The 15,982-nt window shown below is 42.8% G+C and overlaps 1 protein-coding gene across 2 annotated transcripts; it reads right to left on the reverse strand.

Moving 5' to 3' along the window:
- Positions 1-6,352: 6,352 nt before the first annotated feature.
- Positions 6,353-14,038, reverse strand: elf3 (E74-like factor 3 (ets domain transcription factor, epithelial-specific)). Of its 2 annotated transcripts, XM_055654458.1 has the most exons (9): positions 13,881-14,038; positions 13,556-13,699; positions 12,477-12,707; positions 11,905-12,000; positions 10,761-10,886; positions 9,922-10,011; positions 8,969-9,085; positions 8,119-8,314; positions 6,353-7,272 (listed from the first exon to the last, which is right to left on the reverse strand). In XM_055654458.1, the coding sequence occupies exons 2-9, from the start codon at positions 13,692-13,694 to the stop codon at positions 7,173-7,175; spliced, it is 1,095 nt and encodes a 364-aa protein (XP_055510433.1). In that variant the 5' UTR covers positions 13,695-13,699; positions 13,881-14,038; the 3' UTR covers positions 6,353-7,172. The 2 variants fall into 2 exon arrangements, with proteins under 2 accessions (XP_055510433.1, XP_055510432.1); XM_055654457.1 differs by lacking the exon at positions 13,881-14,038 and having other exon boundaries at positions 12,486-12,707.
- Between the last annotated feature and the right edge of the window lie 1,944 nt (positions 14,039-15,982).

The following is a 15,982-nucleotide window of genomic DNA, read 5'->3' on the forward strand; positions in this document are numbered from 1 at the left end:
GCTCCTCCTCTCAGCTGATTCATTTGTCAAATATTTTAAGTTGATGTTTTGGCTTCCATCACTCCTGTGCTGCAATCAGATCTCTCTAATGTTCTCTTTTCAAAGCGGAATAATCCCATCTTCTCTAATTACTCCAAATACACTAATTCTCTTAACCACTGTACCATTCTAGTAAAAATAAATGTGGGTGGTGGAGAATATTAAATGCCTAGAAATTGAAATCCACCCATTTCTGTTGTGATAAATGGATATCATATTTATCCCCAATGCCCAAATTGGTACCCACAAAAAAAAGATTAAGTTGGTGAAGTATTCCTCTCAGGAAAATCGCTCGTTTCCAGACCTTCAGCATTCCCCGTGGATTACCTGATACCAGCAGTGTTTGTTGTTCCTTTACCATTATTGAAATCTCCTATGCAGTTGCATTTGATAATTCTGGCTACTGGAAAGCAAGTCAAAGCCTTAAAGTATACTTCCTATTGTCGGTCAGTGTAGCATCATAACACTGCTGTGGAGATGAGGGGGAAACGGAGCGAATAGTTGAGCTGGTGCACAGAAACATAGAAACATAGAAAATAGGTGCAGGAGTAGGCCATTCGGCCCTTCGAGCCTGCACCGCCATTCAATATGATCATAGCTGATCATCCAACTCAGTATCCCGTACCTGCCTTCTCTCCATACCCCCTGATCCCCTTAGCCACAAGGGCCACATCTAACTCCCTCTTAAATATAGCCAATGAACTGGCCTCAACTACCCTCTGTGGCAGAGAGTTCCAGAGATTCACCACTCTCTGTGTGAAAAAAGTTCTTCTCATCTCAGTTTTAAAGGATTTCCCCCTTATCCTTAAGCTGTGACCCCTTGTCCTGGACTTCCCCAACATCGGGAACAATCTTCCTGCATCTAGCCTGTCCAACCCCTTAAAAATTTTGTAAGTTTCTATAAGATCCCCTCTCAATCTCCTAAATTCTAGAGAGTATAAACCAAGTCTATCCAGTCTTTCTTCATAAGACAGTCCTGACATCCCAGGAATCAATCTGGTGAACCTTCTCTGCACACCCTATCACAGTGGGATATTCAATGGTTTTAGTATATGTGGGTATATGCACCCGGGGCCCCCCAAAATATTTCCCAGGGATAGATTCCATTCTTGAGCGAGAAACATTGAATATAAGCTGTAAGCTCATAATTGAGGCAGACAGTTTTGCGTTGATTTGTGTAGTGAAAGCCCCTGACATGCAGAAACAATTCCAGGTGCAAACAGTGCAGTGAACTGCCAGGCCAATACACTCGAAGCAAAACATCAGTGTCCCAACAGGACAGATTAATTCACACATGGTTGGCTCAGTGCTCTGTGGTAAGTGACACATAATTAGAACAGGGCAGAAGCCAGCTTGCGTTGATGATCTTGTAATGGGCACAAATGACACCGGGACAATAACGCCTGCACTCTGGTGAATTGCACAGAGGAGATGCCCGGTGCAGCTTCCAGGAGGGCAGAACTTACACTGCAAATGGGCATGGTCATAAACTGTGGATAGGCCGGTTATTCTGCGCATTTAGTTTCATTTTGTTTAGAGATACAGTGCGGAAACAGGCCCTTAGGCCCACCAAGTCCGCAACGAACTGCGATCCCTGCCCATTAACACTATCATACACACACTAGGGACAATTTTACATTTATACCACGCCAATTAACCTACAAAGCCGTGCGTCTTTGGAGTGTGGGTGGAAACCGAAGATCTTGGAGAAAACCCACACAAATCAAACAGTAACTCTACCACTGCACCACCGTGCCGCCCCATTTATACAAGGCTCAAATGCCTAGGCAATGGATTCTTAAAAATGTAGATGCAGCTTTAACTCAAATTCAGATTGAATCCAGTCTTTGGGGCCCAAGTTATCTGTACAACCACATGATATGGTTTAGACGCAAGGAACTGCAGATGCTGGTTTATAAAAAAAAGACACAGTGCTGGAGTAACTCAGCAGGTCAGGCAGCATCTCTGTAGATGGGTAGGTGGTGTTTCGGATCGGGAACCTCTTCAGACCGATTGAAGTGACCAGTTTTCTCCCCTTTACTACAATCAGTCTGAAAACGTATCCCAACCCAAAACATCGCCAATCATTGGTTTCCAAAGATGCTGCCCGACCAGCTGTGTAACTCCAGCACATTCTGTCTTTTTTTATAGGAGATGGTATACTTGCTGAAAACAAGGATGGATCTGCCCATGTCTATAATCAAAATGGAGGGCACCTACAGTGGAGAAACTGTGGACCCCACAGTGAAAATTAAAACCATGTTTGCTCCTCACTCCACAATGTGCAAAGCTCCCAAGAGAGAAACTGCATAGATGCACAAATAAATCTGAATGAATGAATGAATACGTTTATTGGCCAAGTATTCACATACAAGGAATTTGCCCTGGTGCTCCTCCCACAAGTGACAATGACATACAGTGACAGTAAGGAATGACATATAAAACATTAAACATTAATAATAATACATTATTGATTAAACAAGTGAATTAAATACAATACCAGAGGAAAAGGAGGCTACAGATTTTTGGTAATTGAGTAGAGCTACTACTCGTGGAAAAAAAGCTGTTTTTATGTCTGGCTGTGGCAGCTTTGACAGTCCGGAGTCGCCTTCCAGAGGGAAGTGATTCAAAGAGTTTGAGGCCAGGGTGAGAGTGGTCAGAGATGATCTTGCAGTGTACAGTTCGTCAATGGAGGGAAGATTGCAGCCAATAACCTTCACAATTCACTGCAGCCTCCAGGTGTCGTGCTTGGTGGCTGAGCCAAACCAGACCATGATGGAGAAGGTGAGGACAGACTCTACGATGGCCATATGGAATTGGACCATCATTGCCCGTGGTAGATTGTGCTTCCGCAGGAAGTACATCCTCTGTTGTGCCTTTTTGAATGTGGTTGATGATAGCCCCCCATTTAATGTCCTTGGAGATTAAGGTTCCCAGGAACTTAAAAGACTCCACAGATGTGACTGTGGTGTTGTTGATGGTGAGTGGGGTAAGGGGAGGGGGAGCTCTCCTAAAGTCTACTATCAATTCCACTGTCTTAAGAGCATTGAGCTCCATGTTGTTGCGATGGCACCAGGACGCCAGCTATGACACTTCGTGTCTGTCGGCAGATTCTTCCCCATCCTGGATCAGTCCAATCAGGGTCGTGTCATCCGCAAACTTGAGAAGCTTGACAGAGGGGTCAGTGGAGGTGCAGTCGTTGGTGTAGAGAGAGTAGAGGAGAGGAGAGAGTACACAGCCTTGCGGTGCTCCTATGCTGAGGGTTTTTGGGTCCGAGGTGAGCTTTCCCAGCCTCACCTGCTGCTTCCTGTCTGTCAGGAAGCTGGTGACCACTGACAGAGGAATTCAGGCACAGTCAACTCGGAATGTTTGGAGTGTAGTAGCTCTGGCACAATGGTGTTGAATGCAGAGCTAAAATCAACAAACAAAATCCTTGCATAGGTCCCCTGGCGGTGTAGGTGCTGGAGGATGAAGTGCAGGCCCAGGTTGACTGCGTCATCCACAGATCTATTGGCCCGATATGCAAACTGCAGAGGGTCCAGATCGTGATATTTTTCAGCTTGGCCAGCACAAGCCTTTCAAGAGTCTTCATGACTACAGAGGTCAGTGCGACAGGCCTGTAGACATTAAGACCAGTAATCCTTGCTTTTTTGGGTACAGGGACAATAGTGGAGACTTTGAAGCAGGCAGGGACAGTACAGGTTTGCAGGGACTGGTTGAAAATGCCTGTGTAGACCGGTGCCAGTAGTTCAGCACAGAGCTTGAGGGTAGAAGGGGAAACATTGTCCGGCCCTGGAGATTCCCAGATCTGCTGTCTTCCGAAAAGCCTCTCCACCTCCTCTATTTCTATTGGTGATGATGGAGAAGTGATGCTGTGCAGTGGGTAATTGGGTGTGGTTGGGAAAGTAGTGATTCGAGAGGGGGGGGGGGGGGGGGGGGGGGGGAGGGTGGTTGGGAAAGGGTCCAGTCTTTTCAGACTGGAGTCTTGCTATAAGTAGGTGTGAAGTGGTGGTGATTGGGGAGGAGTTTTTTTAGAATGGTCCAGTCTTTGTAGACTGGGGTCTGGCTGTGTTTGTTGGGAAAGGGAGGAGGGGGTACCAGGGTTACGTTTCTGCTTGTCAAACCTGCAGTAGAACTCATTCAGGTCATTGGTCAGCTGACGATTGTCCAAAGAGCGGGGGGCTTTCCTCTTGTAGCTGGTGATTTCTTGCAAGCCCTTCCAAACTGAAGAAGAGTCACTAGCTGAGAACTTGCTCCTCAACTTCTCAGAGTACCTTTCCTTGGCAGCTCTGATTCGTCTTCTCAGCTTGTACTTGGCCTGCCTGCAGAGGTCTGCATCCCCGCTCCTGTAGGCTTCCTCTTTAGACTATCGGTACTGTCTGAGTTCTGCAGTAAACCAGGGTTGTTGTTGTTGAACCAGGTCCGGGTCCTAGTTGGAATGCAACTGTCCTCACAAAAGCTGACATATGATGATACAGTGTCTGTATGCTCATCGAGGCTGGTGGTTGTTTCCCTGAACACGTTCTAACCCGTGCAGTCAAAGCAGGATTGTAGGTTCTCAATGCCATCGCTTGTCCACCTTTATGTTGTTCTGACCACAGGTTTAGCAGATTATAGTTTCTGCCTGTAGGTCGAAATAAGGTGAACCAGACAATGATCAGAGAGACCCTGACCCACCCGGGGAACAGAGTGATATGCGTTCTTGATTGACGTGTAACAGTGATAGAGTGTTCTCTCCCCTCTGTTTGCATTAAATGTAAAAATTATCTAACCAAACTTAACATAATAAAAGTAAAACAAGGGGCCTGGAATAGGGATGACAGATGAATCCAGTATAAAATCTCTCACTTTTTGTGTGTAAAACGGTATGAATATCTCAGTAATAATGCTACTGCGAAAAACCTAGTGGATTTATTACACTGTAATGTTTGTACTTGTTTCACCAAAGACCAGGGAGGTTGGAATTTGCCCGGATTTGGTGACAGTCTAACGACTAATCTCATTGTCAAGCTTATTTGACAATTAGAAAGCATTTAGCCTTCATTCTTAGTTTCTATTTTTCTGACGTTCTGGAGGAGTATTTTGCCAAGCAATGTTATAAGTAGTTATTAGTCTCTATGGCAATCTTTATGTGAACCATAACCAAACAAACCTATTGTACTCAGGTGGCATCGGGTATTTATCGTCCTAATGTATTTTCACTGCGATTAGATTCCTATTATGTAAGGTCAATATTAATATGAAAATTGATATTGAATTGGAATTTTTCTGAGTTTAGACATTTTGTCAAATCTCTGCTGATATGCATAACATTCCACTTTATCACCTTTTTCCACAGGATGTCACCTTAACCAAATCATCTCAACAAGTTCCCTTTAATTCACTGCCAGCCTTTTGTTACCCGAGGATTGCTTCATTGCATTATTGTTTTCTCAATATTCCCTTATTGCTTCATCGCCACAGGTAAATTAATTTTTGGACCAGATTTTAGAGCTATCTTTATCCATAGGTTTTCGAACATGAAGCCACCCAAATTTTAAAATTACCTAGGTTAGTCTTATTTACAAATAGACTGAAGGGGTGGGTGGGGAGGAACTGCAGATGATGGTTTAGACCCGAAGATAGGCACAAAAAGCTGGAGTAACTCAGCAGGACAGGCAGTACCTCAGGAGAGAAGGAATAGGTGACGTTTCAGGTCGAGACCCTTCTTCAGACTGAAAGTCATGGGAAAGGGAACCGCGATATGGATGATGATATGAACAATGAATGAAAGATATGCAAAAAAGTAACGATGATAAAGGAAACAGGCCATTGTTAGCTGTTGGTTGGGTGAAAACGAGAAGCTAGTATGACTTGGGTGGGGGAGGGATGGGGATAGAGAGAATGCCGGGGCTACCTGAAGTGAAATAAATCAATATTCATACCACTGGGCTGTAAGCTGCCCAAGCAAAATATGAGATGCTGTTCCTCCAATTTGTGTTTGCGTGACTGAAGAGATGGGTCAGGACTTGAGGCAGAGATCAAAGAGTAGGCAATAAATCAGCAATCAGCAACTTAGAGAATGCTCTGCAGTCACAATAGATCACATTGGTACAATGGGACTCTGTACCTCAAATCAAGGAGACACTGGAACAAATTAAAGAGAGACACTTCTGCTGGATATTATTCAAGAGCACGGATTAAAGGAGAAAATGTTCTGCTGGTGACAAGAACAGTAAAATCCCACATTCTAATAGGAAAAACTAGGATCGGGGACACCATTAAAATACTATCACAGTCGCCTCCGGTGATTCAGACTCACAAAACAGATGGGTTTTCATTTTTTAATTTGTTTTTATTTGCAAAATATTAATGTATTCATAGGAAAATAAACAAAGGGCATACAGATCCAAAATTTTATATTCAGGGACTTTAAACTTCTTACAAAATCTAGTCAATGTATTAAAGAATATTTACCCCAGATTTTTCATTTAAATCATATGTACAGTCAGGTTCCAGTGGAAGTTGTACAGTCCAGCTGAATAACTTCCAATTGTTTCATAATATATTTATACATATAAAACATACATAGATTAGCAATCTCTGTAACACAAACTATATACAAAATGCACTTCTATGCATAAGCAAAAAAAGAAGTCCTGCTGTACATTATCTGTATGTGTGGACACCACAGGGCATATTGCAAGTTACTGAGCAATATTAACATTGCCAGAGTAGAATAAAGAGATTGATTCTTGTGACTGGCTGTTCACACTTGCCCGATACGTTTGAAATACGTGTTGCACATTCAGTGGGATTCGGGTCCACAACATCTTCCTAAATATATCAAATTGGTTCAATAACCTACTTTGGCCCAAATATAGGCTTACTATTTCCAGTGCCACCTCTGTGGCACATACTTTTGGCCCAAGAAAGGCTGGAGTCTGGTAATGTAGAGAATTTCTAAAAAGACAAACACACTAATCTTCTCAAGAAACAAAAATTCACCACTTAATGTCCATGGAGCACATCCCTCAGAGGGGCAATTCATTAGTCCAGTGCAAACCATGATCTCTTTGTAGGGATTTGTTTGCCAGCAAACGTATATTTGTAGAGTAGGTGAATTTTTACTGGAGTGAAAATGTTTCTTCGTCTTATACGTCTCCAATTCTCCAACCACTGGAGTTCTTTCCAAACTTGTAGACCAGTCTCCTTCCATCCACACGTTCCAGAATCTCACGTTTATAATAATATCTACAAGAAAGTAGGAATGGTTATAGTGGGTCACACCCCGGAATTTCAATCGATTCAGTTCTCCCACCAACAAGGTTTCACAAGTTCACAAGTTATATGGGTAGAATTAGGCCATTCGGCCCATTGAGTCTACTCCGCCATTTAATCATGGCTGGACTCTGCCTCCTGATCCTTTTTCCTGCCTTCTCCCCATAACCATCGACACCTATTCTAATCAAGAATTGGTCTATCTCTGCCTTAAAAATATTCGCTGACTTAGCCCCCACAGCCCTCTGTGGCAATGAGTTCCACACATTAACTACCCTCTGACTCTAGTTTACGATACCCCATATTTCATTTATTTTAAGAAAACAAAAACAAAAAATAATCTTTACAATTTTTTTAATTGATAATCAACAATCTCTCAACATGGATCTAAAGTGATGGAACTCCACCTTGAAATTCTCCTCCCCCAACCTCTATCAGAAAGGCAGACAAGGGCTTTACTACTGAACCTCCATTAACATATGCAATAGAAAGGGTCCTCATTGTCACACCATCCTGAAAATACCCACAGTGCATTGCTTTAGTTCATCCCCATCCTGGTTTGGATGTAGCAGTACTCCCTGATGGACCTCCTTGCTTAAAATAAATGCGAAGTTTTCAACACCACATGTGCAAGAAGCTGGTTGGCCACCATCTTCAGGAGGCACCAGGAATTGGTAATTTCAGCCTTGCTTGTGATGCCCGCAACCCCATGAACAAAAATGGAACTCGTTTGGCATGGACATTGTGGACCAAAGGGCCTGCTCCTGCACTGTACTGTTCTACCTTCTAATGCTAGAACCTCCTGCAAGATATGCTCACCTCATGGCTCTGCTGAGCTTCTCGTAGGTCATGCTGCTGTTCTTCTTCTTATCTCCCCACAGCTGTGCCACTGCCTCCGATTTTAGAAACTTAAAGATCCCTTCAGACCGGTCCTCCCACTTCAGAAGGCCATTGTTACCCTCTGGATGGAGGAGGATATCCCTAATAAACTCCCAGAGGTGTGTGCCTCGTGGGGCTATGGAACAAAACAAGAAGTTAGTCATCAAAGTTAAATAAATGAATGAGTTGCATTAAAATAAAACAGTAAGCAAATACAATAAGAGTCAGGTGACAGCGGGGATATAATGGGAGCTAGCTATCCAATGTTTGTGTAATTGCCTTAAATGGACAAAATGTTGACAAATGACATCAACAAATCCTCCAAGGTGAATTTAAGTGTTTTTTGGTGTTATTTTGAAAACTACCAACCCGTAGGATTCATATCGTCACACCATAGCTAAAAATATTTCACAGGACTTCATGCAGCAAATTACTTTTGAAGGGCATTGACTAGTTGCATGGGTAGGCAAGAACTGTTCTGCACTGAAAGGCTCAGCTTGTGAAACAAGTTGAACCTGTTTTTGGTGATTGAAGGGTGTGAGGACAATAATGCAAAACAAAAACACAGTGGGGGTGAAATCAAATATTTGGTGCAAGCAGGTTACTGTTTGGATTAAAACAAAACAGACCGGGTTGTACCTGATAAAGAGCCAAGAAAATATGTTTCTCTAATTAAAGAAATGCTTCAATGATAACTCATCCAGAATTGAATGCCTGTTGTCAGAGGAGTTACATTTAAGATGCTTTTATCGGATGAGAGAGCCTGTTGCATTGGTGTGAATTCACTTACAATGTTTGCTTCTCTTCATTTCTGTACAGTTCTTTTCCTCTTTTCCAAATTTCCTTGGCCTTCCCCTTCCGCGTTTGGCAGGCTTGGAATCATTGCTTGACATTTTAGCAGATCCTTCTGTATTAAAGAGGACAGCAGAAATAATAATCTCTTAAAGTTGGATTTACTCTTGGTCAAAATGAAATATGTTGGAACTTAAAAGGCTCTTGTACAACAATAAAAGTGTCTATTACAATTTAACTACCTCTAAAAAATGAACCTATCAAACAAGAGCTATACATAATGTTACAAAAAAGTTTTTTTTTTCTATTGAAAACCTTTGGGAAAAGACAATACAATGAGCAGTAAAAGGGATTTTATGTGAAATGAATTTCAATCATAAAATATGAATATATTTTAAAACATTGATTGAAGCAACAGGCAAGCACAAAGTCATTTCACCTTTAAGCTCAAGGCCAGTAATGGTAAATGTCTAATTTTAATATTTTAAGGACTGTCCATTCTGCTTGGACAACTCATTGTGGCTTAATTGCCATTATAAACTCCCAGTAAGTTAGTGTCTGCCTAGCATCGCTTATAATATTAGCATAAATGGAGAGATGCCCATGCAAGGCTAATGGTGATGTTAGCCAATGTAGATGTGCCCACATATGTGGCGAGGGCACATGTACAGGACATTTTGTCTGAGGAAGGGTCTCGACCCGAAGCGTCACCCATTCCTTCTCTCCAGAAATGCTGCCTGTCCCGCTGAGAGCATTTTGTGCCTATCTTCAGTGTAAACCAGCATCTGCAGTTCCTTCCTACACATTTTTACGATTAGCTTAGGAGTGCATGCATGATACACTGGAAAAATAACAGTCCCAGAGAGAACAATTACACACAAAAAGTAAGAATAAATCAAACATAAAATGGGAATATTGGCGCATCCCTTGAAAACAAATCAAAATCCTTACCAGTTTTAATTCCATATTGTCCATTCATTATTGAGTGATCAAAGTCAGATTCACTTCCACCGGAGTCTGGAGAGTTGGGAGTTTGGGAACCTGTAAAACAGGCAGAATGTGAAATGTTATATATTAATTGCATCACTCAAATTCATTCAACTAATTTTGATAGCCAATTTCACTTCATTTTGCACTATTTACTGCAGTATCAAGCGAAATAAACTATGAAATTAGCTTTTGATTAATCGTTTGGAATGTCCTAGAGTATTTTTTAACCACAATGCAAACACAAATGGCTCCAGAAAGAAAGGAGCAACGGAACTGAATAAGTGTTTGACTATTCATTCCCATTTTTCACAACTGACTCAGTCTCGTAGAACTGTCTTTTCTCCTGCCTACTCGACCAAATAGAAGTCTTTGTTTTTTTAATTCTCTTTGGCCAAGGAACTTTTCCAATTCAACAGAGGGGAAGTAAATGGCAATGTGTAGGTTGGTTCACTGAAGATGCCATGTACATGACCAACCCTGAGCTAATATTTGAATGACTATGACAAATGCACAGTTCAAAACGCCCTATGTCACATTGCCAAATTGCCTGCTAACTTCCAAGTTCAATAAATAAAAGCCTAACAAAATCTATTACTTTTTTTACATGGATTGTCAATATAATTTGTTGGATATTCTCACCGATTGCTCATATGGTAGTGCTAATCTTTTTATTAAAAAGTCTTGATCATTTTTTAAATAATTTTTAAGAACTTTCCCTATCTCAATTAATTCTTCAAGTGCAGGTATCAGCTAAGCGTTCTCTGTGTCGGCAGTTAGTCCTATGTACCGTGGCCAATTACCTGGATTGGAGTCGTCGATACTATATGGAGATGTGGGGGCAGATTCATATCCAGGATCACTGGGCTGGAAATCGGGCAAGGTTTTCCAGTGATCGGGTGACTCTTCATTTTCCAATTCATTCCAAGCTAGGAGCAAAATTATAAAAATTGAAAACAATGGTCTATTCATTATCTCAAGATAAAAACTACAGGAAAATTGCTCCGTTTTTATATGCTCAAAGGTCAAAGAATAAGGCGACTGGCACAGGTGATCAAACTGCAACTATCATAAAGTAGTTGGCACTAGTCCCATTGGCAAAGTGATCATTTGCGAACCCCATGTTTCAAGAAACTCAATTTCATCAACAAGTTCATTTTTTCCCTTTTCTTTCCAGTCCTGAATTTGATTTAAACCCACAAATATTGTGCCAACAAAAAACAAATGGGAGTTCAGAAGTTAAAAGTTCAAGTTAAAATCTAGCTCCAAAATTCCTGGAGATTCTTCTCAACTCGCAATTGGCTTTTAAATTTCAACCTGAGCGCTTAACCATGAAGAGTATCCTCCCATTCCCTTTTTCCACAACTAATACAGTTCCTTCCTACACATTTTTACGTTTAGCTTGGGTGTATGATACATTGGAAAAATAACAGCCCCAGAGCGAAAAATAAATACACCCCAGAAATGAGAATAAATCAAACATAAAATGCGAATATTGGCGCATCCCTTTCAAACAAATCAAAATCTTTACCATTTTAGAGAGTGATCAAAATCAGATTCACTTCCACCAGTCTGGAGAGTTGGGAGCCTGGGAATCACTAATTTCACCACTAATACAGTACCATCAAGAGGAGTCAACAGATCAAGTGAGCTTCCAGACTAATAATCAATTTTATTAAATAATAAAGAGGTCGATTTCTGAGCCTCTCAGTGCCAACAGTTCCATGTTATGAACATTAGTTCCTCGAGAACAGTACATTGCACACCCTGCTTCAAAACCTTTCAAAGGGCTTGGCATCTGGTATCACTTTTATAAAGACAGCAGACACTCGAGTATCAAGCATCGAGACATAATCTGCCAGTCAGATTAAAAGGTTCACTGCCGTTCTTAATGCACGTGAAATGCTATCGACTTGGTCTTCATTTGAAAGCGTTAAAAACACTTACTGATTACAGTGTCTAGAAACTTGTACTCGTTGCAATCTACTGGGAGGATGCTTTGCAAGAAGAGGTCACTGAAGTCATCTGGTATTAAATCAAAACCTGGCGACAAAAGAAAGCAATATTAAAGTGTGTCTCTTGCATAATGACTGACATTACAAGAAACTATTATTTACAGTCCGCTGGAACATGTTCTTGCAGAGCACTTATTTTTTAAACAGCCACGGAATTCAAGGGCAAGGGGCAATATTTCTAAGTAACTGCAATTCCATGGAAAAAAACTGTTTCCTTTTTGAGTTAGGAGTTTTCGTCAGAGGTTATTATTGATCTAAATGTTAAACTGTAGGTTCCCCATTTACCTGATGGAAACATTATCTAACACCAGGGCAAGCTTCAGCACATGAGTTTTAACATTAGCAGCAACTTTACTCAACTCTCAATCTTTCCTTCCAATTTATTTTTATTTATATAATCGTAAATGGAAAGATAAAACTGCTGACCACCTACCCAGCATTTCGGAGAGTCTATGCATTGAATAAATAAGCAGGTGATTGGCATGTAACTACTGATTTACTTACTGTTCTTACTTAAATCCTGATGACTTTTGTACAGTTCTTCCCCCAATGGACCGAAGATAGACACAAGTTGGTTCTTTGTGAGTCCATGCAGTGTGGTTCCATCCATGTCACAGAAGGACAGGTCAATATTGTTGGCATCGTACTTATGTTTCTCCACATGGTAGCTGATCCATTCCAAGACATGCTGCTTGCTCCATAACTGAGGGTCAGTTTGAAACCAAGAGGTGCAATCTAGTCAAAGTAAAGCAATCCATTAAAGAAAGTGAAGTGCCTCACAAAAGGACATCAAGTGCCTAATAACTCAGCAGGTCAGGCAGCATTTCTTGAGAACATGGATGGGTGACTTTGCAGGTCGAGACTCTTCTTCAGACTGAAGTGGCTCAACTCATTAATAGATGCACCCCATGTAAAACTACCCAACACTATCCTAGTGCCAAGGTGTAACCACATTAATGGACAATCCACATTTCCATTCACATCAACTGCAACGTCTAAACAAATAGGGACACATAATACCTTATTTACTGGGTGTCAACAAACAACAGCTGGCCAATCATAACTTTAGATGAAGTCATTGCATTTGCCTGGTGTTTGTTTGCGTTTGGGCATTCGGTCGCGAACATGAATAGCAGTGGAAAGCCAACAGCGGAAGAACGCGAACTGATCCCACGAAGCAATTTGCCTATTTCTTCAATAAAGTCGTGCTTTTTTTTAAGCCTTGGTCACTGAGCAGTTGTTTTCGCCTTTGCAACAGGCAAGCATAAAGGCGAAGGTCGACAGGTGACCCGATCAGACGGCGTAAATCCCACTCCTCATGACACAAAGTGCTGGAGTAACTCAGCAGGTGAAGCGGCATCTCTGGATAGGTGACGCTTGGTGTCACCCAGCCGTCCGCTGGGTTACTCCAGCACTTTTTGTGTCTTGTTGTGTAAGCCGGCAGCTGCAGTTCCTTGCATCGACAATCTCATTGCCAGGCTCAGCCCGATGTACTGCCCAATACCACTACATACAATTTCTAGCAGAATTCACCTGCCACCCCGTCTACCTATACAGCCATTCTCTCGCCCACCTCGGCTTACCGGGGATGTCGGCGGGGAGCATGGGGCCAAGTTGCAGCTCTCTGCTGCCGGTGGACAAGCTCTGGCTGTCTTCTGTCTGATACACGGAGCGCATCACATCAGTCAGGATACTGCCGAGGCCAGAGGTTGAAGCCATCATAACTCCTGCGGGAAGGAAGCAACGAGTTTCGGTACAAAAAACCAACACATGTCTCCACAACACTGGAGCAACCAAACTCTTTCCATAAAACTCTTCTCATTAAAAAAAAAAAGAGATGCCAAATCAATAAACAAAGACTCGTAGAAAACTGCAATCACTGCAAGTGGCAGCGTCTGAAGAATCTACCTGCAGATGTGGTGTTCTTTAGCAATACACGGTCCGTAATCCGTAGTCAAGGTTGTCCCCCAGACTAGATAAAGTTTTCCAGTGATCTTCCACGGGTGCAACACATATATGTGCTAGTTTCAAACCCCTATCCCTTTATATAGCGTGTCTGGATCACATGATGGTTTCTTGGCCACAGACTCCACCTTTAGGGGAATTCCTACCTGATCCCGGGCCATGGTCACCTGGCGAGGATTTGCATAAAGAGGCGAGGAGGGAGAGAAGAGAGAGCAGATCACGCCCTGGAAAGTGGCCAAACCCAGTGCCGGGAAACCAGATCACTCCCATTAATCATTGCCAGAAGCCTCATGTCAACAGGTTGTGTAACGTTGGAGAAAAAATAAAGGGTGCAATAGGCTGGCTTCATTCACAGGGAGTTGGTGTTGTGATCAAACTCCAGCCGGGAGGGGAGGGGAGGGGAGGGAGGGTCTTTTCCCATCACAAAAGTTTCCAACTCAAAAGTGATGAGATCAGGTCTCTTTGCATTTGTTCTGCCCCCATCGGTTTTCACGGCGTGGGTTTAGCACCCGGCGGCAGACCTTTGGGTGCCGCCCGTCTTCCCACTCATGCCCTCCCTCGGATGACTGCGTGCGTAAGAGAGAGAGAGAATGACTCAAGAGAGGACGCTTCACCTTGACATCCAGCGGACCCGCTACACCTGCCCCCGACCGACCGGCCGGGACAACAGGTGCATGCAGCTCCGCCGCTGCTCTCTGCTGCCCCCGCACGGCCAGGCCCGGCCCGCTCATTACCCTCTTGTGAAGGAACGCATGTGCTGCTTGAAACCGAAGATAGACACAACAATGCTGGAGTAGCTCGGCGGGACAGGCAGCATCCCCGGAGAGAAGGGATGGCCCCGTCCCTTCTCTCCAGAGATACCGCCCGTCCCGCTGAGTTACTCCAGCATTTTGTCTCTATCTTCGGTGCAAACCAAGTGATTCAAGAGAGTTTATTGTCATGTGTCCCTGATAGGACAATGAAATTCTTGCTTTGCTTCAGCACAACAGAACATAGTAGGCATTGACTACAAAAACAGATCAGTGTGTCCATATACCATTATATAAATATATACACACATGAATAAATAAACTGATAAAGTGCAAACAACAGATAATGGGCTATTAATGTTCAGAGTTTTATCCGAGCCAAGTTTAATAGTCTGATGGCTGGGGGGAAGTAGCTATTCCTGAACCTGGTCGTTGCAGTCTTCAGGCTAGGTAGCAGGGAGATGAGTGTGTGGCCAGGATGGTGTGGGTCCTTGATTGATGATACTGCCAGCCTTTTTGAGGCAACGACTGCGTTCCAGCATCTGCAGTTCCCTCCTATACGTTTCTTCATTCAGTTAACTGGTCTACTATTAATCTATCGCAACCTTGAAACTTGCAGTTACCTCAAGTGACACCAATTGTCATGGGAGAGGATTTCAGATTACTATCGGACAACTTTATTCCCCATTTCCTCCCGCCATATCCATTGCTCTAAGTGTTCTTCACTTCATAGAACATAGAAAGTACATTTTATGCACCTTGTCTGTGCCGGACATGATGCCAAGCTGAAGTAATCTATGCCTGTATGCAATCCATACCACTCCATTCCCTGCACATCCATGTGCCTCTTAAATGCCACCATCCATCAGAGGAATGAATAACAACAGAAAATGCTGGAAATACTGAACAGTTCAGAACATGTCTGTGGAGAGTGAAAACAGAATTAGCTTTAAGGTTGGTGTTGGTGATGATCCCTACACTCGCACAGGAGGCAAAATTACCCCACCCTGTTCTCACCTTGACTTGGCCAATCTCTAACTCTACCCCTTGTTTTTTCTGGATCTCCCTGTTTGTGTCTCTGGGGAAAGTTGGAGGCAGTCACCTATCACAAGCCACAGACTGCCACAGCCATCTTGACTATAATTCTTCCCACCCTGGCTGCTGAAGGCATTCCACTCTTCTTATTTCTCCATCTGGACTCCAGTGTCAGGACTTTCCAGGGAGAAGCTCTTTAGATGTTTTTCTATCTGCTGAACCATGACTTCCCCTTTATCATAGGTGACACAGTCTTTAACA

This window comes from Leucoraja erinacea, chromosome 24 (assembly GCF_028641065.1).
Source record: "Leucoraja erinacea ecotype New England chromosome 24, Leri_hhj_1, whole genome shotgun sequence".
NCBI classification, from domain to species: Eukaryota; Metazoa; Chordata; class Chondrichthyes; order Rajiformes; family Rajidae; genus Leucoraja; species Leucoraja erinaceus.

Bases quoted from the DNA above. Each gene is read 5' to 3' on its own strand.
- elf3 (XM_055654458.1), bottom strand. From the start codon at position 13,694: ATGATGGCTTCAACCTCTGGCCTCGGCAGTATCCTGACTGATGTGATG. The intron at 9,086-9,921 runs GTAAGGATTTTG...TCTTTAATACAG, and splicing joins ACAATATGGAATTAAAACTG to AAGGATCTGCTAAAATGTCA. The intron at 7,273-8,118 runs GTGAGCATATCT...ACTTTCTTGTAG, and splicing joins AAGCTCAGCAGAGCCATGAG to ATATTATTATAAACGTGAGA.